General features: G+C 37.0%; 2 protein-coding genes and 1 non-coding gene across 3 annotated transcripts; 2 read left to right on the plus strand and 1 right to left on the minus strand.

Annotated features, from left to right (window-relative positions):
• The first annotated feature begins 1,684 nt into the window (after window positions 1-1,684).
• Window positions 1,685-15,567, plus strand: LOC139934729 (F-box only protein 15-like). The gene is made up of 15 exons (XM_071929114.1): window positions 1,685-1,818; window positions 2,566-2,766; window positions 3,307-3,411; window positions 4,475-4,597; window positions 5,159-5,251; window positions 5,714-5,920; window positions 6,737-6,872; window positions 8,182-8,264; window positions 9,579-9,634; window positions 11,997-12,095; window positions 12,976-13,091; window positions 14,474-14,535; window positions 14,732-14,769; window positions 14,951-15,030; window positions 15,410-15,567. The coding sequence occupies exons 1-15, from the start codon at window positions 1,712-1,714 to the stop codon at window positions 15,497-15,499; spliced, it is 1,596 nt and encodes a 531-aa protein (XP_071785215.1). The 5' UTR covers window positions 1,685-1,711; the 3' UTR covers window positions 15,500-15,567.
• Trnan-auu (transfer RNA asparagine (anticodon AUU)) lies at window positions 6,114-6,186 on the plus strand. The gene has a single exon. It is a non-coding gene; the product is annotated as a tRNA-Asn (tRNA).
• Window positions 15,568-15,741: 174 nt separating the features above from the next.
• LOC139934731 (ras-related protein Rab-31-like) lies at window positions 15,742-23,039 on the minus strand. The gene is made up of 6 exons (XM_071929116.1): window positions 22,662-23,039; window positions 22,291-22,367; window positions 19,994-20,075; window positions 19,258-19,329; window positions 18,254-18,473; window positions 15,742-17,497 (listed from the first exon to the last, which is right to left on the minus strand). Exons 1-6 carry the CDS (start codon window positions 22,698-22,700, stop codon window positions 17,343-17,345), a joined length of 645 nt encoding a protein of 214 aa, XP_071785217.1. The 5' UTR covers window positions 22,701-23,039; the 3' UTR covers window positions 15,742-17,342.
• Window positions 23,040-23,103: the final 64 nt, after the last annotated feature.

The raw sequence follows: 23,103 nt of genomic DNA on the forward strand, positions 1-23,103 counted from the left end.
TCATATTTTAATAGGACTTTTCCACCTATCCACCTCCCTGGCCAATTACAAGGGAGGTTGACGGAATTTTTCGTGTTTTTTAATTTTATTTTAACGCCTAATAGGTCACTACTTTTTTAGTAAAAATTCCTAATGGCTGACCTGCCAAAAATGTAAAGGAAATGTGAAGTTTATTTGTTTAAAAGTGTATAATTGGTGTTCAATGGGCTCAAGACTTTAAATGTAAACTTGAGTATCTTTGAATTTAATATTCGCTGGGGTCCTAGCTCTATGGTGTGGTCATTGATCTCCATTATACTGACTGGATAGGACATCGCGTCCAAACGCAGGCCGCGCGCGTATTTTTTCAAACGGGTGAAGACCGTTCGTCACACGAAATGCGTTGTACACTTTTAAACGGAGTTGCTGCAAGCAGAGAGAAGTTTTCGTCCTTTTAATTGTCATTTGGAATCGGATCAAACAAACTAAAAATGCTGATGGTGAAGTCGTGCGCGGCTGTCAATCACCGGAGGAGGGAAAACTGAGTCGGCAAAGGGATTGTCTTTCCATAAGTAGGTAGGCCTTTGCATTTTTTTAGCGATTCATATTATTATTATTATATCTAACGTTACAAATATAAGCCGGAAATTGAAACTATCTTTCATAAAAATAGTTTTTATAGGCCAAGTATTTGTTATTTTTACCGAGCAATACTATTTTTGTTTTCTCTCCGTTACAGATGGTTGTCTGGAATCGACGAGGACGGGAAGCCCGGATTTCAACAGATGTTTGTCATAGCATCAATAATTAAAAGGTTCGGGAAAGCGACAAGTATATGCGAATTATGTACAGACGATACAAGTTCGTTGAGAGGATCAGTCATCTCGGAAATAGCCGACTTCGTTATTTTTGACCAAAATAAAAATATTTATTTCTGGCGGAACAGTAAAACGGTTATGGAAGTTTTGCTGTTGGGATTGTTTTTCAATTAACATGATGAATAGAAGCTTAACAATAAAAAGTTTAAATTTGTTAATGGAGTCAACTCTCAATTATCACATTGTATTTTGTTTTCATCTTTCTTGTTCTTTTCCCTCGATTTTAGCGAGTATGTAGTTCTCACTCTAGTGCCTACTCGAATTGTTTATTGTAGGAGCGACTCTTGTTTTGTCTTTATATGGTTTATTGTTATTTTCTCAATGAACTGAAAGAATAAAAAAAAAATGTACCTGAATCCAAATACAGTTTCTCGGCCGAGTGTTTGTTTAGAAATTTAAATATCATTATCATAATACTAATAGGGCATTTGATAGAAACAAATGTAAAGTTAGTTTGCTTTATTGCATTTCGATCAGAAACTTTTTCATACTTCAAACTATCGATCGTCATGTTTTCCCCCCATTTCTATTCTCAATTTTACAACTTCAACTGACAGACTCAAACCCGACCAAGTGCACATTAATTTACCCGTTTGAAGGAATTGCGCCGCCATTGTTGGGCCGCGTGTTTATGCACGCAGCATAGCGCAATGACCTATCCAGTCAGTATAATGGAGATCAATGGGTGCACTCTTATTTCTGTTGTCGCTTCCTTTGTTTTTTAAATAGCGCCCTCTGTTGTCATATTGCGCCATCGTTGAGAGGAAATCTTTATACCGCCCTCAAGAGGCGACTGTTTCTTAGTTGCATAGTTTTGTTGTTTATGATTGCCGGGTAAAATTAAAGCATTCATAATGTCAGCTTCTGCCTCAAATGCAAGGCACAAGAAACTTCTGTCCGGTTATTTGGCTTCACACAAGACCTCAAAGAATGATGGAGATATTAATCGTGACAACGCCGGGTAAGTTGATTAGATTATGGGGCCATGAATTGGGGGTAGTTTAGTTGAGTTACTCTGATTGGTTAGTAACTTAGTTGCAATAAGTTAACGTAAATGGTTAACTTAAACCCTCCTCCCGGCCCGACGGCCGCAAGGACGGAGGGTTACGAGATTCTCTCCAGCGGCAAACGGCAATCTGGTCCAACACGTACAATTTCGAGGAAAATTTTCCGTATGGCGCCACCACTTTTTCATTCGATATGAAATATAAATATAGTATCTAATTTACCTCAATGACAAATCCCTTTTTGTAAAAATTAGTGAAATGGTGGTGGCGCCATACGGAAAGTTATCCACTACTTTTTCAGGTTTGGTTTGTTAAAACACTGAACCAGTAACTAACAGTGACACTCAGTGTAACAGACAGTGTATTTGCGATAATAATTAATGTTAACCCTTCTCCCTACGGTGGAGACGGTGGTTTACATAGACAGTATGCACAAAAATTGAAGCGTTTTCTATGACTGTCACGACAGTCATAGAAAATGATGCTGTTTCCAAATGTAGCATGCCTATTGGGGTGCTAGTACGACCGATTTCGAAAAAAATTAGTACAGCGCCCCAATTACTGGGTCTATCTTATCTATATAACCATAATTAAATAGTGAATAAAGTGAAGGGCAACTTTGTCGGGTGGAGGGTGGGAGGAGTTGACTTTGAGAGGGGGGGAGATTGCTAGGGGTGACTTTACCGTTCTTCCTTCCATAGCTCACAGCCCTCTGCAGTGGATCTCACAGAAATGATGAAGGGCGCCCATCTAGGGCGCACCAATCAGAGTCACCCTCAGAAACAACCGTCCAATAGGAGTCCGTTATCTACAGCCACTGGCTCTTCTAAATCCAGAGGGACAGAGGCACCTAGAGGACGGAAAATACCAGGAGTTTTAAAGAGAAGAGCAACTATTTATGAGTGAGGAATTAAACATAATGTTCTTTTGCCTCCAACTTTTCTTGAAGTGGGAGAAGTTTTTCTTCATTTTCTTCAAAAACGCACACACAAAATATTTAGAATGGTGCCCTTCATTTTTAAAGGGTTTGGGTACATTTTTCTACGACACGGAACACAAATAATCATTAAACGTACACGGTTTAAAGATAATGATGGTAGAAAGCTTCCCTTAAAATATTACTTGCTGAGGTGTGGTAGTTTTCAAGTGCATGCGTTGATAGTACATGTATAAAACATTGTGAGAAACGGCTCCCTCTGAAGTAATCTAGTTTTCTAGAGTAGAAAGAAGTAATTTTCAACAAATTTGACTTTGAGACCTCAAGGGTGTTTTTTATCTCGCAACTTCAATGACCATTTGAGCTCATATTTTAACAGGTTTGTATTTTATGCATATGCTGAGATACACTAAGTGAGAAGGCTGGTCTCAGTGTCTTTAAGTAATTTGTTGCAACAAACATTTCTTTTTAACAATATGAATTTGTTGTATCTGTTTATTTTAAGCCTGCCTGAAGAAGTTTTGTTTCAACTGATGAGTTATCTCCCAGCCAGCAGTCTGATCAACTGCTCCTGTGTTTGTAAGAAATGGCATCATTTAGCCAATGACAAGTAAGAAATTAAAGGCAATAGCACTTTATTTTATATACCATTTAAAGATGCTATGTCAGATTTTTGGCCGATTTGACCCCAAAATTTTGATTTAAAATTCAATTGGTATTTTTGATGGGGGTCGAGAAAGTTACAAGCTTTCATTTGAGCCATTGCTCGAAAAAGTCCGCCAATTATTAGTAGCAGTGAAATAAAGTGCTCAAAATTAGTTTACGATGCGACCAATTCTCATGTGTTTTATAAGAAACGTTTTAAATTTTTGTCATGGTTCCTGACCATTAAAAGTTCCTAACTTGTTAGAGTGGGTGATACTCTTTGAAATACCATTCACTAAAAAAAAACTATTTTTTAATGTTTGGGGCCAAAAATCTGACATAGCATCTTTAAATGTTTTTATCACAATGTTTCTGGGTCATCCCGCTGATAACGACTGTACTACTACAGTATTTATAGTGTTGTAATCAAATATTGTAGGAACATTACAGAATTGTTTCAAAAAAAAGTTGTCTATGATCACAGATTTACATCATCATCATCATCATCCGTCGTCCTTAGACGGAATAGCAGAAGCAGCTTTGATGAAGTGGTGCCAGGTTGCTTTGTCCCTCATGAGTTGTTGAGTCTCGTTTTGATTGAGATTTGTGTCTCGGGTGATGGTGTCAGAGTAGCTCATTTTCCTCCTGCCGCGATTTGGATGTCCGCCAGGGGGATTCCAGAAGACCAGATGCGATATAGGTTGATCTACATAAAACTTACACAGTCTAATGATGATGATAAATAAAAAACATCCCTTGAAATATTTCTGTCTGAAATGTCATATTTGATGAGAAATAAGTAAAACAAATTTTTCGATTGGAGTTTAATGCTCAGTGAGCGTTTTATTAACATACTTTTTTACATAAAGTGCTTACACTGCCAGTAACTGTTTTGTTAGCAAAAACTAATTTTGTAATGTTCCTTTAAACATTTAGACGTATCGAACTACCAACACAGATGAATTTTCATGATTTTATAATCAATGAGTTTTATTGATGACGCTAAACGTGACTCTCGTATTTGACAGTACACTGTGGAGGAGTCTGTATTGCTCTTATGCTGCTAGTAAGAACGACTTGGTTGGACATCGACTGAAACCACTGGACTCGGAAAACAAAATGCGGACGTGGAAAACAAAATGCATCAGAAAGTAAGATTGAGAGCAAGTCTCTTTTGACTTTGATTTTCTTGTTTTTTCCAAGTTTGATTTGCTATTGCTGTTTATCCATTCCTATTTGTCAACATTCTAACTTTGAAAGCTGTCTTTCACACAAGGCATCAGGGATGTCTGTGTGTATTTTGGACGCCCTATTTTAAACTTGGACACCTTTGTTTTATCTGTCATTTACCTGATATATAAGTAAGTGAACCAATAGGACACCAAGTTTTTTAATTTCCTGCAGATTTTGACACCCTTTTACTAAACCCCGGCTCAAACTTTGACACTTTGTCAAACCTTGAACTTTTGAACTTCGCTCATAAAGGGGCAAGCAGTTTTTCTCTGGTAAGGGACACTTCTTTGAGGAAAATGTGAATTTGTATTGGAACTTTGGGAAGGGCAAAAGCACAGGGCACTACGGCATTTGCTGTGGGTGCCGTGGGTTATTTTCGAGACCTGCTAAGTATGATTTTCCAAACCTTTGTATTATGATCTAGTGTCTTTGTCATTGTCTGATTGGTCCAATTGATTTGCATATTTATATTGTTACAGGTGTATTGAGAAACGTGATGCAAGAATTCCGACCATGCTCAAGAAATCGAACCCCTATACACAACTCCCTGATCGCTTTGATAAATCAATTCAGTAAGTATAAAGTCAGTATACTCCCGCTACAATTTTTGAAAGAAAAAAAAGGACAACGCACATTTTATCTTTGAAATCTTTTCCTAGTGTGTAATAGTCTGAAAATAAAGGCACTGTACACATTTAGTAATTGTTTAAGACCAGTATTCTCAATTGAAAGAGAAAGTTTAAAGAAAAACACCTTTGTTGCATAAATTGGTGTGCTTTCAGATGCCTAAAATAATACTTCAGGACTAAAGTCTTTTAATATTTTAGTGAAAATTACCTCTTTCTCAAAAACTACTTTACTTCAGAGGGAACCATTTCTCACAATAGTTAACAGCTCCCCATTGCTCATTACCAAACGGGTTTGTATGCTAACAATTATTTTGAGTAATTACCAATAGTGTCCAGTGCCTTTTGAGTGTTTTAGTTTTTATTCTGGAGCCTTTGACTCTTCACTGTTTCTTTGATTATTTTCAGATTACTTGGTATAACTTGGGAGCTGGTTCTTAAAGACAGCAACAAGTCAAGTTTTACTTTTGCGTCTTCAGACTCATTCTCCTTCCCGATGTCTCACACAGTCAGGTTTTACCATCTAGAGTTTCCACCAATCAAAACCCTGAAGAGCCTGTCAATCATCGCTAAGGCGCCAATCTTCTTCAAAGGAAATAAAGTTGCAGATAACAGGTAGATTTCTCTTGTTAGAGAATTTTTTTTTTTAATGGAATTTCTGTTCTTTAAACTATCTTTGGGCAACCTGTTTCAATTTATGTGTTAATAGTTATAAATATGATTTTGGGGGTTGAACAAAAAATATATGGCTTCTGACTGGCATCCCCGAACAAAGATATATGACAAAATAGGAACACCGCCAACATAGGGCTAGATAGCTCAGTTGGTAGAGCGCCGGCACATTAATCCGGAGGGCGTTGGTTCAAATCCCACTCTAGTCAATTCTTTGTTCAACCCCCAAAATCATTACAAAATTTCCCCCGTCAGTTTCCCTTGTGGTTTATATTGATATAGTTATAAGTATACCAGAAATATTATTCTAAAACTGTTTGCTGCAAACTTTTAAATTAAAAAAAATAAAGAAAGGGTTGAATTTTAAGTAGTTTAAAAACTGCTTTAAATTTAATCCTTTCATTATTATATTTGAATTTTGCTGTCTTAAGGAGTGTTAAAGGGTTTTGATACCTTTTGTAGATCGAGTTTTTGGTCATGACATGAATCCCTACTCACTGTGAATGTAGGTATATATGTTATTAAATCTGTAGAAGCTTCAGCTTTATTAGTTGTCAAATTTTTGAGAAATTGCTTGACTCATTTCTCAAACACAACAGCACCTCAGCAAGTAATACTTTAGGGGAAGCTTTCTACCATCATTACCTTTAAGCTCTGTAAGTTAAATGTAAATCTGTGGACATTCGTGCTTTGTGTCAAACCAACAGTATCCAAACCCCTTTAGTGGTTATTTATGTTTGCATGACCTCTACTTTGCAGTCCGTGTCAAAGTTCACTACTCATCCAGCATGACCTGTGTTGGAAAAACTTGTCAACTAGTCATCCACCTGATGCTTATGATGACCTTGTTGACCTTAGGGTCATAGGTCAGTGTGTACTCGTGGCTACATGGAAGGTAAGGCCGTGTCAGAATCAACGACTAAAGCTGTGGAAGTGTTGTGGCCGAGTGGTTAAGAGCACCGAATTCAAACTCTGGTGCTCCTGATCAGCAGAGTGTGGGTTCGAATCCCCAGCCTTGACACTTGTGTCCTTAAGCAAGACACTTAACCATTGCTTCGTCCTCCGGATGGGACTTTAAGCCGTTGGCCCCATGTGTTGTGTAAACGCATGTAAAAGAACCCATTTCACTTTAATACCGAAAAGAGAAGGGGTTCGCCCCCGTGTTCTGGCTGGCTTAGCAGCATATTGCGCCACAGCACCTTGTAAACCATTACATGGTGCTAAGAATTAGGTCTCATTGTTCAAACTTCGTCCCACTCACCTTGCAGTAAAAATACCTGGCGCTTTGTATCCTTTGGCATAAGGCGCGTTATAAATAAGGTTATTATTATTATTATTATTAGCTATGGCTACGGCTGTTGCTAAGTGTGTTGGTAAGGACTTCCTATACCTCAACGCATGATGGCACAGAAATCTAGCCGTAGCCGTAGGTGAAGCCACTAATTCAGACACAGCCTAAGCGTTACTTTTGTATTTTTTCCTGGTGAACAATTAGGCTTGAGTAACATTTAATAAGGTCATTGAAGATTTTCCCAAGGTCACATGAGCTACTTCTCCCTTATAGTTTGGTAACTTTTAAAGGCAGACGTTTTTTAAACCACAATATTGTCTTTGAAAAACACAGGTTACCGACCAAAATACATTATGCACCTGTTGCATTTGTTTTCAAAAAATGTGCAGTAGTACGCTGTCAACAGTAATTCTTTCAACTGTGGGACGAGGGGTGGATTTCACAAAGAGTTGAGACTGGTCTTATCTTGAATATAGGATGAGTAACTCGTTCTAACTTAGGACAGTCCTAAGTTAGGACTATATTTGTAAAACCTTTCTTGGTGACAAGTAATGGGGGGAGGTTGATGGTATAAAACATTGTGAGAAACGGCTCCCTCTGAAGTGCCATAGTTTTTGAGAAAGAAGTAATTTTCCATGAATTTGATTTTGAGACCTCAGATTTAGAACTTGAGGTCTCGAAATCAAGCATCTAAAAGCACACAACTTGTGGGACATGGGTGTTTTTTCTTTCATAGTTATCTCGCACTCCGACGACCAATCAAGCTCAACTTTCACAGGTTTGTTACTTTATGCATATGTTGATAAACACCAAGTGAGAAGACTGGTCTTTGACAATTACCAATAGTGTCCAGTGTCTTTAACCTTTGACCTGTGGATTAATGTGTTCGGGTTCTCTCTACCTTTCCCCCTAGGATGGTGGTGAGTTGGCGTTTATATCAGTGTGCCTTCACAATCATGGATTAATACAAAGATGTACGCAAGGATCACAAGAGAGGTATGCACACATCTTTTTTAGTATTTTTTTATTTTATTTGCAAGGCAAAAAAACAACTCCTATTCACAAAGCTGCCTTACTCCACACCAAAACCGACCATTTAGGATTGGTTTAAATAAATTCCTCAGAACGTGTTAGCAAAGAGTGGAGATTGGGTTATGAAGCAGGAGCTTAAAGACACTGGACACTATTGGTAATTACTCAAAATAATTGTTTTAGCATAAAAACTTACTTGGTAACAAGCAATGGAGAGCTGTTGATAGTATAAAACATTGTGAGAAACGGCTCTCTCTGACGTGACAGAGTTTTTGAGAAAGAAGTTATTTCCCACTAAAATATTTGAATTTGATTTTGTGACCTCATAATTTGATTTTGAGGTCCCGAAATCAAGCATCTGAAAGCACGCTTTGTGTGACAATGGTGTGTTTTCTTCCATGATTATCTCGCAATTTCGACAACCGATTGAGTTCAAATTTCACAGGTTTGTTATTTTGTGCATATGTTGAGATACACCAAGTGAGAAGACTGGTCTTTGAAAATTACCAAAGATGTCCAGTGTCTTTAAGGGACGAAGGACAATGATGGATTTCTGTGCAAGTCTTATGTCAATAAGGTGAGGTTTGCTTAACACCATGTGAATAACTCTATTGAGTAGTGTTAGTTCTGAATCGTTAACAACCAGTTCTTTGCAGAACCAACACTACCCAAAAGGTTTTTCACATGGTGTTACCGAAAACCTCTCTTAGTTATACTTCCACAATGCAAAGTTTCAAATTCTTCTGAAAGACACTGGACACTATTGGTAATTGTCAAAGACCAGTGTTCTCACTTGGTGTATCTCAACATATACATAAAATAACACACCTGTGAAAATTTGAGCTCAATCGGTTGTCGAAGTTGTGAGATAATAATAAAAGAAAAAACACCCTTGTCACACTAAGTTGTGTACTTTAAGATGGTTGATTTCGAGACCTCTAATTCTAAACTTGAGGTCTCGTAATCAAATTCGTAGAAAATTACTTCTTTCTCGAAAACTATGGCACTTCAGAGGGAGCCGTTACTCACAATGTTTTGTACCATCAACCTCTCCCCATTACTCGTTTCCAAGTGAGGTTTTATGCTAATAATTATTTTGAGTAATTACCAATAGTGTCCACTGCCTTTAAATAAATACTGTTCATGTTATTTGTTACTAAATAAAATCTATTAACTTGTCATTCAGGATTTGTGATTTGATAAATGTACCAGTAGGTGTTAGTTTGTTTTTCTTCTTCTGTGATTTAATTTGATTGTCTTTTTTCTTTCTTGGAGTAGAATATGCAGTCTACCTTCCTGCCGGCCCAAACCTGACGATATTGACCCAAATTATGGTGAGTTTTAAAGGAACAGGCTGCCTTGGATCGGACGTGTTGGTCTATAAAAAGCGTTTGTAACCGTTTTTTTAATAAAATGCATATGGCTGGAAAGATGTTTTAAAAGTAGAATACAATGATCCACACAAATATGCCTCGAAATTGCGTGGTTTTCCATTTACTGTCTGAACTAACACGGTCGGCCATTTATGGGAGTCAAAAATTTGACACCCGTAAATGGCCGACCGTGTTAGTCGACGAGGGAAAAGGAAAACCGTGCAATTTCGAGGCATGTTTGTGTGGATCATTGTATTCTACTTTTACAACATCTTTCTACCCATATGCATTTTATAACAAACAGTTACAAACGCTTTTCAACGACCAACTCGATCGATCCAAGGCTACGTGTTCCTTTAATCATTATTACATCTAAGAGAGGTTTGCAGTAACACCATGTGATTATCTCTTTTTGAGAAGTGTTGGTTCTGAAAAGAACCGGTGGCTAAAGAGTCGTTAACCACAGGTTATTTTCAGTACTCAAAAAGAGATATTCACAAGGTGTTACTGCACACCTCTTTTAGTTATACTTCAGCGATGCAAATTTTCAAATCCTACTCACAGTTCATCATTCTATGAAGAGGAAGAAGGGACAAGATCCTAAATGGGAATCGTATAAAAATGTAGAATTCTCTTCATTTCTTTGTTATCGCATGACACAGAATGCAATTCGTAGCAAAGTGAAAGCAATTTCAACCTAAGAATTAATGTAATCTGCAGCAAAGCTAAAGCAATTTTCACCAAATACAAATAAATGCAACATGCAGAAAGGTTTAAAGCAGTTTAAGCCAAAAAATAAATGTAATGTGTAGCCAAGTTTGAAGTAATTAGAAACAAAATTTAATGCAATTTACAGCAGTGCGAAAGCAATTTCAACCAATGCCTTTACTGATATTGATTTGAATCTTTCACACTGTCTAGCACCTTGAACGGAGTCTAGCGTCTGTTGATTGTAACAGAAGACAACAACCTTTAGAGAAATACTACTCTACTTTATGTTGACGTTCAATGTCTGGAATTTCACACTTCATCCCAGCCAGACTGGAGTAAAATTACAAGTCAATATTGAAATGGCTTAAATTTCACTCAGAAAAAAAACTATGTCTTTTGTGGCACTTTGGAAAGTGTTTACCAAGACAGCTTGAAGTGGTCACTGTGTGATTCGGAATCCCTTAGGAACAGAATTTTATCTTGGAGTAGCCATCTTGGGTTTTTTTTCCTGACAATAAAAAACAATAATCTTTAATTTTTTATATCTCTCAATGACTCGGGGTGAATCTGAAAAGAACCGTTGGTTTTGTCTCCTGGATAATTCTCCAGAAGATGATCAGAGCATACTGATCGAAGCCAACATGTTTTTTTTTTTTTAGAACCACCCTAACTTAATGAGAGATATTCATTACATGGTGTTACCGCAAACTTTTCCATATCGTATGCCCACTATGCAAAGTTTCAAATCCTACTTCAAGCAATCGCACAACATCGATAAACAGTATTGTCCAAAGGCCCACACTTCGTGTATCACAACTTATCTATAAATAACAAACCTGTGAAAATTTAGGCTCAATCGATCATCGGAGTCGGCAGAAAGTAACGGGAAAACCCACCCTTGTTTCCGCACATTTCGCAGTGTTATGACATGTGTTTAAAATAAATCCGTTATTCTTGATATTGAGAATTGATAATTGTTTTAATGTTTTCTCAAAAAGTAAAGCATTTCAAGGAATAATATTTCAAGGGATGTTGAAACCAATACCTTCTGTAAACCCTCCTGTAAGGTATTTGTAAATCTGTATACTTTTAATTTTTGCTCTGTTCAGAAAGTGTCCAATGGCTTTAAAGGCAGTGGACACTATTGGTAATTGTCAAAGACTAGCCTTCGCAGTTGGTGTATCTCAACATATGCTTAAAATAATAAGCCTGTGAAAATATGAGCTCAATCGTTCATAGAAGTTGCGAGATAATAATGAAAGAAAAATAACCCTTGTCACACGAAGTTGTGTGCTTTCAGATGCTTGATTTCGAGACCTCAAGTTCTGTTAATCTGAGGTCTCGAAATCAAATTCGTGGAAAATTACTTCTTTCTCAAAAACTATGGCACGTCAGAGGGAGCCGTTTCTCACATCGTTTATACCATCAACCTCTCCCCATTACTCTTCACCAAGAAAGTTTTATGGCAATAAATAAGAAATATTCAGTCTGAGATGTGGGAGGAAAACCCCAATGGGCAAGATCGACCTTGATTGTCATCTTGCATGGCTAGTTTCTTCTCCTCTCTTTACTACAAATAATTGATGATTTGTATGTGTCGTTTAATTGACAGGTTTACATGACTTCACGTGTATTGTGGAGCTACGAAATCAGCGCAGCAATTTCTGGGGACAACAGTTCAAGAATGTGCATTGCTCCGAGCAAAATAGAGGTACAGCCATGATTTATACTATATTTCTGCTTTCGATCTCCAATTCTGTGTAAAGATTTGCTATTTTGGCAGGAGTCTGTGGTGTCCTTCTTTTTTAACAGGTTGATGGTGTAATATGTGATAATTTGTTTTAATAATTCAATACATCCCGTGCCCTTCAGATTATCCTGTGCTAGGCCTTGAGACTCACCACCTGCTTCTGTTGTTGTACCCCATTTAGCCCAGTCTTTCAAAATTCAGAATTCATACGAATTCCGATGAACATGCCCCCTGCTCACAATTTATGAAATCTAGCTAAAGTTTATTACTACTGGCTTCTTGTTCACTTGAGTACTGTCAAACGGACAGAAAATCAAAACAAAAAGTATTTGTACTGAGTGCATCCATGGAAAGCAGTGGTGGGGGCTGATCAGAGTTTACCCTCATTAAAGACCGTGGACACTATTGGTAATTTCTCAATATAATTATGGTAATGAGTAATGGGGAGAGGTTGATAGTATAAAACATTGTGAGAAACAGCTCCCTCTGAAGTGACGTAGTTTCGAGAAAGAAGCAATTTTCCACGAATTTGATTTCAAGACCTCAGATTTAGAATTTGAGGTCTCGAAATCAAGCATCTGAAAGCACACAACTCCGTGTGACCATGGTGCGACAAAGGTGTTTTTTCTTTCATTATTATCTCGCAACTTCGACGACCGATTGAGCTAAAATTTTCACAGGTTTGTTATTTCATGCATATGTTGAGATACACCAACTGTGAAGACGAGTCTTAGACAATAACCAATGGTGTCCAGTGTCTTTAAAGATGAATGTTTAAAAACAAAACAAAAATGATTCTTGCTATGACATATTTCTTCACTGTTTTTCTTTAAACCGTCAGATGGAAGATTTATAAGGTTAATTCCAGTCAGACCTGATGTCATGAGTGATCATTCTTTCACTTCTAAAAAGCTTCAATTACCATGGAAATCAGATTTATTCAAAGGAATAGTGCAGGTAAGCAGTGACTGAAATTGTTGGGTGCGCAGTGTTTTAATGTTTTAGCAGTAATTTTAGTCTTATTTGCAGCTGTTTTCACCAAGATTTCTTACTAGTATACTTCTGAAAACCCTCTGTGTTTTTATCATTAATTTTTTTGTTGCCTCGAATAAATCATAAAACAGTTATTATTAATAAGGACTGGGAAGTCTTTTAAGGCACTGGGGTGGATTTCACAAAGGTAGTTCTAACTTAGGACTAGTCCTAGGTAATGCTAAGAGATAGGACTGGTCCTAAGTTAGGACCAGTAACTCATCCTAACTTAGGACTGGTCCTATCTCTTAGCATTGCCTAGGACTAGTCCCAAGTTAGGACTACCTTTGTGAAATCCACCCCTGGACACCTTTGGTAATTGTCAAAGACCAGTCTTTTCACTTGGTGTATCTCAACATATGCACAAAATAACAAACCTGTGAAAATTTGAAATCAATCGGTCGTCGAAATTGGGAGATTATTATGGAAGAAAAAACACCCTTGTCTCACAAAGATGTGTGCTTTCATGCTTGATTTTGAGACCTGAAGTGTGAGGTCTCGAAATCAATTCAAATATTTTACTGAGAAATTACTTCTTTCTCAAAAACTGTGTTACTTCAGAGGGAGCCATTTCTCACAATGTTTTATACTACCAACAGCTCTCCATTGTTTGTTACCAAGTAAGTTTTTATGCTAACAATTATTTGAGTAATTACCAATAGTGTCCACTGTCTTTGAAGCCCATGTGTACATGTAGACAAGCCTTTTTTTTACTCAATAAAATGTTCCTACTTGTTTCCTAAGGACCAAATATCATGCCTATGCATGTGAACAATTTTGACACCAAATCATCTTCAAATAACCTAGGCCCAATGTCATAGAGCTTCTAAGCACAACAATTTGCTTAGCATGAAATTTTTGCCTTGATAAATTAGGATTACCAACCAAACAACAGCTGAATACCAGTAACAAGCAGTATGCAACAAATGGAATGGGAGACTTTTGGGACGCTTGGTGGCAGCAGACTTACCAGGTAAAATCCATTGTTCTCGGTAATGTGCGCAGGCTCAGAACTACGTCAACAATGGAAAGTTACCTGGTAAGTCTGCTGCCACATAGCGTTCCAAAGTCTCCCATTGGTTGGTAATCCTGTTTTTATCAAGGAAGAAGTTTTATGCTAAGCAAATTGTTGTGCTATAAAGCAGCTCTATGAAATTGGGCCCAGATCTTGGCTTAAACTTTGTCTGAGCGGTGTATGGAGAATCAGGTGGAACGGAGTTCCTTGCATGAGTAGAATTAATTTTTTTTTTTTGTGACACTCTGGTTGTCTACATTTAAGCTAACTAAGTTTTGTATAATCTTGACAGGATTTCTGCATCTTGGATGTAACGTTACATGATGAATTCCTTCAACCTTTCTGGTGCATCAGGTCAGAGACGAAATTTTACTTTTTTTTTTTCTATCTTCGTTTTCTCCTATAATTAAAGTAATAATGGTTATATTAAAAAAGCGCCTTTCACAAATGTTCGTACACGAGCATCTACAAATAAACACAATCATTTTTTTTTTTAATTAAAAAAATCAAAAAGTTTATTAATAAAGTTTATTAAATTTGTTATTTACAGTTGCCCAGTTGCTGTCAAAGAAGCGCAGGGAACAATTGGTAAGTATTGGCATTTCCATTTTTAAAAGTTAAAAATCAAAATAATAAATATCTTCTTACACTATTTCTATTTCCTTACAAAGAAAGAATTAGTTGATTAATTTTCAGCCGGCCTGAAAATTCATATTTCAAAATCCCCTTTTTCAGCATGAATGCTCATTTGCCTTTTTTTTATTTATAGTAAACTACAGCTACGATGGTGAACCATACTTGATTCAACACAATAGAGAAAAAGGCTCAGTGCAAGTGCGTATGGTTTGGGTAAGTTCTTTAAAATATTTGGATGTAGAAGCAGATTTGGCAACATAGTTAGTAGGATTATTCAGTTACACCTAGTTTATTCAAGGGTTTTAAAACCTTTTGTAGATCAAGTTTTTGGCCACGACATGAATCCGTAGAAGTTTCAGCTTCATTAGGCGTCCAGTTTTTGAGAAGAAAAAAAGTGAAAATCACAGAGCAATTTTTTCAGGAGAGTCACGTAAATCTATTGTACATGCTAGTTTGTGCATTTTTTTTTCCTCTTTTCTCAAAAACTTCTGCCCTTCAGCAAGTAATTTTTTTAGGGGGAGCTTTCTACCCCAAAATTACCCAAACCATGCCCAAACCCTTTAATTCCTAAATGTTTTTGGTTTGATTGTAGGATCAAAGCCGAGACCAGTTTGCTGTTATAGGTGTCTTTCTTGATGTTTCAATGGATGCTATAAATGATTGGTTCACAACAAACTACTGACGAATTAGTATCCACTATCATCAATACACTACCTGGGCCCAATTTCATAGAGCTGCTAAGCACAAAAGTTTGCTTAGCGTGAAATTTCTTCCTTGATAAAAACAGGATTACCAACCAAATTTTCAAATGTTGCGTATTGCTAGTTACTGGTATTGAGCTGATGTTTGCTAATCCTGGTTGGTAATCCTGTTTGTATCAAGGAAAGAATTTCATGCTTAGCAAATTTTTGTGCTTAGCGGCTCTATGAAATTGGGCCCTGGTTCTTAAAGACACTGGACACTATTGGTAATTACTCAAAATAAAATATTAGCATAACACCTTTCTTGGTAATGAGTAATGGGGAGAGGTTGATGGTATAAAACATTATGAGAAACGGCTCCCTCTGAAGTGAAGTAGTCTTCGAGAAAGAAGTCATTTTCCACGAATTTGATTTCAAGACCTCAGATTTAGAATTTGGGGTCACAAAATCAAGCATCTGAAAGCACACAACTTCGTGTGACAAGGGTGTTTTTTTTTCTTTCATTATTATCTCGCAACTTTGCTGACCAATTGAGCTCACATTTTCACAGGTTTGTTATTTTATGCAAATATAGAGATACACCAAATGAGAAAACTGGTCTTTGACAATTACCAATAGTGTCTAGAGTCTTTAAAAGCACTCACTGGAGACATTTGGGAGAATCTACTTCGATCTGTGCCCTTAGGAAATCCCTGAGTATGAACTATCAAAAGAAAAATATTATAAGACTCCAAAGATTATCTATCTTGTACATTTATGTTTTTTAATTTGTATACATTTGTTTCTTTTCTACATTGTGTGTGCTTTTAAGAGAGAAAAGTTGTAATATATTAACAATTTATATTTTCTGCCTTAATGGTAAAATTAACTCTTTCTGTGCCTGGACAAATATTTATATGCCCATGATGCAGGTTTTTTTTTTTTTTTTTCAAAAGGTTGCATAAAGTAATTGTAATATATTAACAATTTATATTTTCTGCCTTAATGGTAAAATTAACTCTTTCTGTGCCTGGACAAATATTTATATGCCCATGATGCAGGTTTTTTTTTTTTTTTTCAAAAGGTTGCATAAAGTAATTGTGATCAGAACCAGAGAAAATATCAATTCATCAGTATTCCAGCTGAATTTTTGTGCCAAAATGGATTTTATTTGCTACCTTTTGTCAATTTTAGGGTACTGATTTTTAAAAAGTTAGGTACCATTTTGGGGGGTATCCAGAGAAGACACATTTGACCTTTTTGTTTAATACTTAGAAAACATTTTCGACAGAACAACCATGGAGTTATTGTGACTTCTGATAATTTATCAAATCAATCTGTCACTACAATTTTAATTAATTGTGAGTAAACATCAAACGCTGAGAGTGATATTATTTTAACCCAAATAGGTCTGGAATAACGATCCAGTCCTTTGTTTAAAAAAACACTAACTTGAATTCAAGATAATGGAAACATATTCTTCAAGTACTAGAAACTTAAAACATTCCTTCAAACATTTCAAGTTTGTTTCAATAAAAGTTCTTTATCATATTATCAGATATACTGTTTCTTTGATAAACATTTCTCTGGAATTTGTAACTTAGATTCAACACCGAAGGGTTCTGGTTCACACGCTCTCCCCTGGTTTTACCACTTACCCCTACTACAGAGCAGGGGCGACTTTTTTTGCCCGGGGTATGCCCATTTGCCGGAACAGACCGGGGGTAAAGCTATCATAGTGTGTGTGAAAAGGTTGGTCGTTATTCCCTGAGGTCAACCTGGGAATACAGTTGGGGACTAGCCTTGAGAACAGAGTAGTGTGAACAGGACTGTACTTCAATAGTATTAGTTTGATCCTAGATGGAGATGGCTACAGCATCTTGTCTTATAATCCTTCCCAGTTTCTTCGTCTTCGTCTTCGTCGTCAGCCGAGGCAGGGGTTAAGATCCTCATCCCAACTGCTTGGAATTCCAACTCCGGAGTCTCAAGTAGTCTCCTTGCTGTAATGAGAGGGCCACATTGATTGAAAAGTTGTGGTTTATTTCGCATGGAATTGTAAACAATAAGTACACACACCGTGTAAAGAAGCTGCCATACTGGGGGATTTTTTTGATTTTTTTATTCACTAAACCCTGGGAAAGCAGGTCATGGTGTGACCTTTGACATTAGCTGTATGCAAATTAAAAAGTACTGAATATTTATGAGCTGGGACGATAAATACACACACACTGTGCAAAGGAGCTGCCATAATGGACAAATATTTGGATCCTTGGGAATGCAGGTCAAGGTGTTACCTTAGACATTAGCTGGTTGCAAATTATAAAGTACTGAATATTTATGAGTGTAGGCGAGAGGGCCAAAGAAAATCACATAATTATCTCAAATGAAGACACCTTTTATCTACCAAAGGTGTAGTCAATTTGAATTCGAGATTTTTGAAGCTGTCTATAAAATGATACAAGACTTTTCTAAACAATACTAAAAATGACTCTATTTTTGCAGTTGTGCACTGGGCCACCGATGCATAATGATCTCAAATGTGATTTTTCAACATAAAGACCTATGTGTTTTGCAGTGTGTTTTATGCTAGGTTATTTATACTTACCCTATCCTGACCCAATCCCAATAATGATATTTGCGACATCGCAAATATTTGCAAAGATATTTGCAAAGATATTTGCGACATCGCAAATATTTGCAAAGATATTTGCGATGTGCGATGTCCCTTCAGGGCCACCATACATTAGCAAACTCACCAATTTTCTCAAATAACGAGTGTATATTGGCTCCCGATTTCGCGCTGACTTCCATGAAGACGGCGTCATGAGTCTTAGCAAACTCTTCCGCCTCCTCCGTCGAGACTTGCCTTTCATCCTCCACATCACATTTATTTCCCACTATTGCCAAGGCCACGTTCTCTGGTGCACCTCGCTGGGTAGAACGTATCCAGTACTTACCTAGCACCTCAAATGATTGCTGTGGAATAAAAAATAAATAAAATTAAATAAAAAAATTGTCTGCCTGTATCAGTGCTGCTGTTTGAAGTTCCAGATCTTTTGATCAAGATCGCGATCTAATTGAGTGCGTTGCCTTTACTTATGCTTTCTTTCTTTGAAAAACCAAAGGGTGACAACTGATAAACCACAGATAAAATTATGTGATCAATTTGTGAAAATTCGGCACATTATTTTCACCACATTAATCGGTGGTGGTGGGGGGGGGGGGGGGGGGGGGTTATATTGCCCATCCCCAGTCGAAAGTATGTGGTGGTATAATGCATTCTGCGCCACCCCTCCCCCGATTTACGCCCACGTTGTTGGTATAACGTAGACCGCTGTAGAACCAAGAATATCAAATGATGTTCAATCATGGTGTGTAGACAGGGTGGGTCCATTCATTCAAGATGGGAGATATGAATGAAACAAAAACACCCTTGTCACATGAAGCTGTGTGCTTTCAGATGCTTGATTTCGAGACCTCAAATTCTAAATCTGAGGTCTCGAAATCAAATTCGTGGAAAATTACTTCTTTCTCGAAAACCACGTCACTTCAGAGGGAGCTGTTTCTCACAATGTTTTTTGTATACTATCAACCTCTCCCCATTACTCGTTACTAAGTTAGGTTTTATGCTGATAATTATTTTGAGTAATTACCAATAGTGACCACTGCCTTTAAAACTAGTTGTGACTTGAAGCACAAGTCTTCATTTCTTTTTCCTTCAGGGAATATAGTTTGTAAATGAATGAAAATAGGAACTTACCAAGTTTGTTATATCGTATATCAAGACCATTGCACTCGCTCGTCTGAAGAAACCACGTGCAAGAGAGCGGTACTGTGTCGGGGAGAAAATGGCGGGGGAATTGAAGGATTTAAATGAGGTGATAGAGCGAGCGTATAGTGCTCTGGTCCGTTAAACTTGTTACAGTGTACATCATTCGCAGTTATGCATTATATGTTCGTTTTGTGTAGTACCAAGTTGAGGTTGGTTTCCAATCCCTTTTTGGGAAATATTTCCCCAAATGGAACATGTTTGCTATCGTTTAATTGTTTAGTTACCTAAATTATGCCTCTTTGTTTTAATGGGTAAATTTACGCTAAGAGAAACCTCTTCATGGACCTTTGTGTTCAGAATATTCAATATAATAATGGTAATGGAAGGTGATGTGATGGGAATGTACCGTGAAACCTGGAAATTTGCACACATTTCAGAGTATATTATGAGAACGAATTTATTGACGTTGTCCTTTGAAAAATATAGAAAGAACAAGCAACGGGCAGCCATTTTGAAAGTTTGGGCTTGTACCGTAAATATTTTTCACAATTCAATGAATCGGCTATGGCCCTCAAATAGCCATGTATTACATACTCTGACCGTAGAGCAAGGATTGCACTATGCTCTAAACGTATGTCAAATTGCAAGCACCCACTAAGGCATAAGTCCCCCCCCCCCCAAATGCTCCCCTGTCAATTGGCCAATTGACACTGTGAGCACTTACGCGTTCCTGCCCGGCTGTGTCCCACAGATTAAACACGTGAGGGACGTCATCGACTGCTAACTCCTTTTCCATGAAAGCATATCTGATTGGACAAAATAAAAATAGGTTTTGTTTTTTTTAATAAATAAGGCTCTGCGGACACTATTGGCAATTATTTAAAATAAATTGAAAAAAAAACTCGCAAAAACTCACTTGGTAACGAGCAATGTCACACGAGGTTGGGTGCTCTTTTTCGACGACCAATTGAGTTCACATTTTCACAGTTTTTTTTTATGCATATATTGGGATACACCAAGTGAGAATACTGGTCTTTGACAATTACCAAAGGTGCCCAGTGCATTTAACAATTTTTAACAGATATTTCCTCTATTTGAGACTCGTTATATTTAATTAGATGACGTTGCAAATATTAAAATGTTTTTCTGTGTAAATTTGTAATATTTTTATCTTAAGATCACTTCTGTAGTTTGTTATTAGCTGGGATCCATGGGAGATCAGTGAGTTTTTCTTACTGAATGGATTTCTCAGGATAAACAAGAAATAAATAAATAAAATAAATAAATAAACAATGGAGAGCTGTTGATCCTCTGGAGTAACATAGTTTTTGGGAAAGAGGTAATTTCTCACTCTAATACTAAAGACTTGTTGGGCATCTGAAAGCACCCAACCTCGTGTGACAAAAAGAGGGTGTTTCTTCTTTCATTATTCTCTTGCAACTTCGACGACCAATTGAGTTCACATTTTCACAGTTTTTTTTATGCATATATTGGGATACACCAAGTGAGAATACTGGTCTTTGACAATTACCAAAGGTGTCCCAGTGCATTTAACAATTTTTAACAGATATTTCCTCTATTTGAGACTCGTTATATTTAATTAGATAACGTTGCAAATCAGCTAGACTTGCATAATTCTTTTTACGTACATGTTCACAGGATATGTGTTAATATTAAAATAAACAAGTTGCCAGGGATTTTTTTCTTGTTCAGTTCCTGTTTGAATGCAGAGTCATAACAAACTGAACGCGTTTTTTTAACACACCTTTAGTTTCAACTCGATTACACATTACTGTATTTTTCTTTCCCTGTGGTCTCACATCGTGTAGTAGAGGCACTGGACACTATTGGTAATTGTCAAAGACCAGTATTCTCACTTAGTGTATCCCAACAAGTGCATAAAATAACAAACCTGTGAAAATTTGGACTCAATTGGTCATCGAAGCTGCAAAAGAATGTTGAAACCTTTGTTGCACAATGTTTGTGTGTGATTCTATATATAAAAGTTTTCGGGCCTGAAGTCTTTTGAGTGAAAAAATTGTGACCAGCTCTGTAAAAATGAGTCAGATGTTGACAATTTAAATTTTGTAATTATATGGATGGCTGGAAAGAACACACCAGCAGCAGTTATTTTGTATTTTTATGTGTAAGCTTTGGGGTGTATCGCGTTGCTGAGTTACTCCCATTTGAAATTAGCCAGTATACCAATTTTTTTTGTTAAAAACGAGTTACAAGTAAAGTGATGTTTTAAACTACCATTTCGCGCAAGAGGATCCAAAGTAGACTAAAGCATGATCTCAAAGTAATTGTATTCATAGCTTTATTGGCTAAAAATAAGTGTTCTTAAATGCGACCATGCATGCCAATATTAATCTTTTAAAAAAAATGTGTAAAAAAAGTATTGTCTGATCAGCAGAGTGTGGATTCGAATCCCCAGCCGTGACACTGTGTCCTTGAGCAAGACACTTAACCATTGCTTCGTCCTTCGGATGGGACGTAAAGCCGTTGGTCCCATGTGTTGTGTAACGCATGTAAAAGAACCCAGTGCACTTATTGAAAAGAGAAGGGGTTCGCCCCGGTGTTCTTGGCTGTGGCTGCTGTATACGCCGTAGCACCTTATACATGTAAACCCTTATAAGGTGCTAAATAATTGGGTCTCATAATTCATCACTGCAATAACCTATCTTTCTGAAAGTTTGTATATACTCAGCGCCTTGAGTACCTTGTTTGGTAGATACGTGCGCTTTATAAGACTTCGATATTATTATATTATATTAAATGGTCCATTACTCAATAATGCATTGGGCGACATCTGACCCATTTTCAGACAGTGGGTCACAATTGTGATTTGACATTTCCATATATGAGATGTGTACAAACAAAATGGAAAGAAAACAGAAACAATCTTTTGGCGGTGTCTCGTTGTGATATTGTACTATTGTATTGTTGATATTAAACTAAAATAATATTATTGTCATGGTAGGAATGAGGTAAACACTGATCGAGTCACTGTTAACTCACCCAATAGTTGGTACAGTTCCTGTGAATCGATCTTGGTAAAATCTGAGGGCAACACAAGTCTTACCAACTCCTGTATCCTGTATATATATGAGAACATAATAAAAATACACATAACACTAAATTACTAACACTCCCTCAAACAATATTGTTTTTCTTTTTTCTAAACACAACACTAACACCTAATAACGAAACCTATAATAGCTGTCATTGAGAAGTTAGTTAACATGAAAACCATAACATGATATGCGGAAATACGTAACGTAAAACATTTTTTTGTAAAATAAATTATAGAAGTGAAATACTTGCCGCGTGAATTAAACACATATTTTACAGATGTGCAAAACTACACATGGCGTTCATTATATACCCACCCCGACGAGGCAAATTTTCCATCTGTGCGTCCCCGCCATGATAGAGGTATCACTTTGTAAATCACCACAACAAGTTATCTGTTCTTCATCGGCCTTTTACTGTTAACCAAGTCATGGAGAAGAAGTTCATCGTCTGAATCTTGAGCTCCACTTCTGCTTTCCTAGAGTCCTCTTTTGCGAAGTTGTTTTATTGTCAGTCGTAAACCAGGTCTGCTTTTTTATTTTAAAAGTGTTGTTTTTAAAACTGAGACGAACCGAGTATAGCGCTGTACTTCAACTGATGTTTAGTCGTTTGTGGACATGGCCATCAATTATTGACAGGCACTCGAATGTCTGCTGTATGGAGATAGTGAATATAAACCGGAAAGTGCAGACAAGTTGACGAGGTACTTTTTTAGCTTGATCATTTTTTTTTTCATGTCAAGGGATAGCCTTCGATGTT

The sequence above is a fragment of the Asterias amurensis genome, chromosome 3 (genome assembly GCF_032118995.1).
Source record: "Asterias amurensis chromosome 3, ASM3211899v1".
In the NCBI taxonomy this organism is placed as follows: Eukaryota; Metazoa; Echinodermata; class Asteroidea; order Forcipulatida; family Asteriidae; genus Asterias; species Asterias amurensis.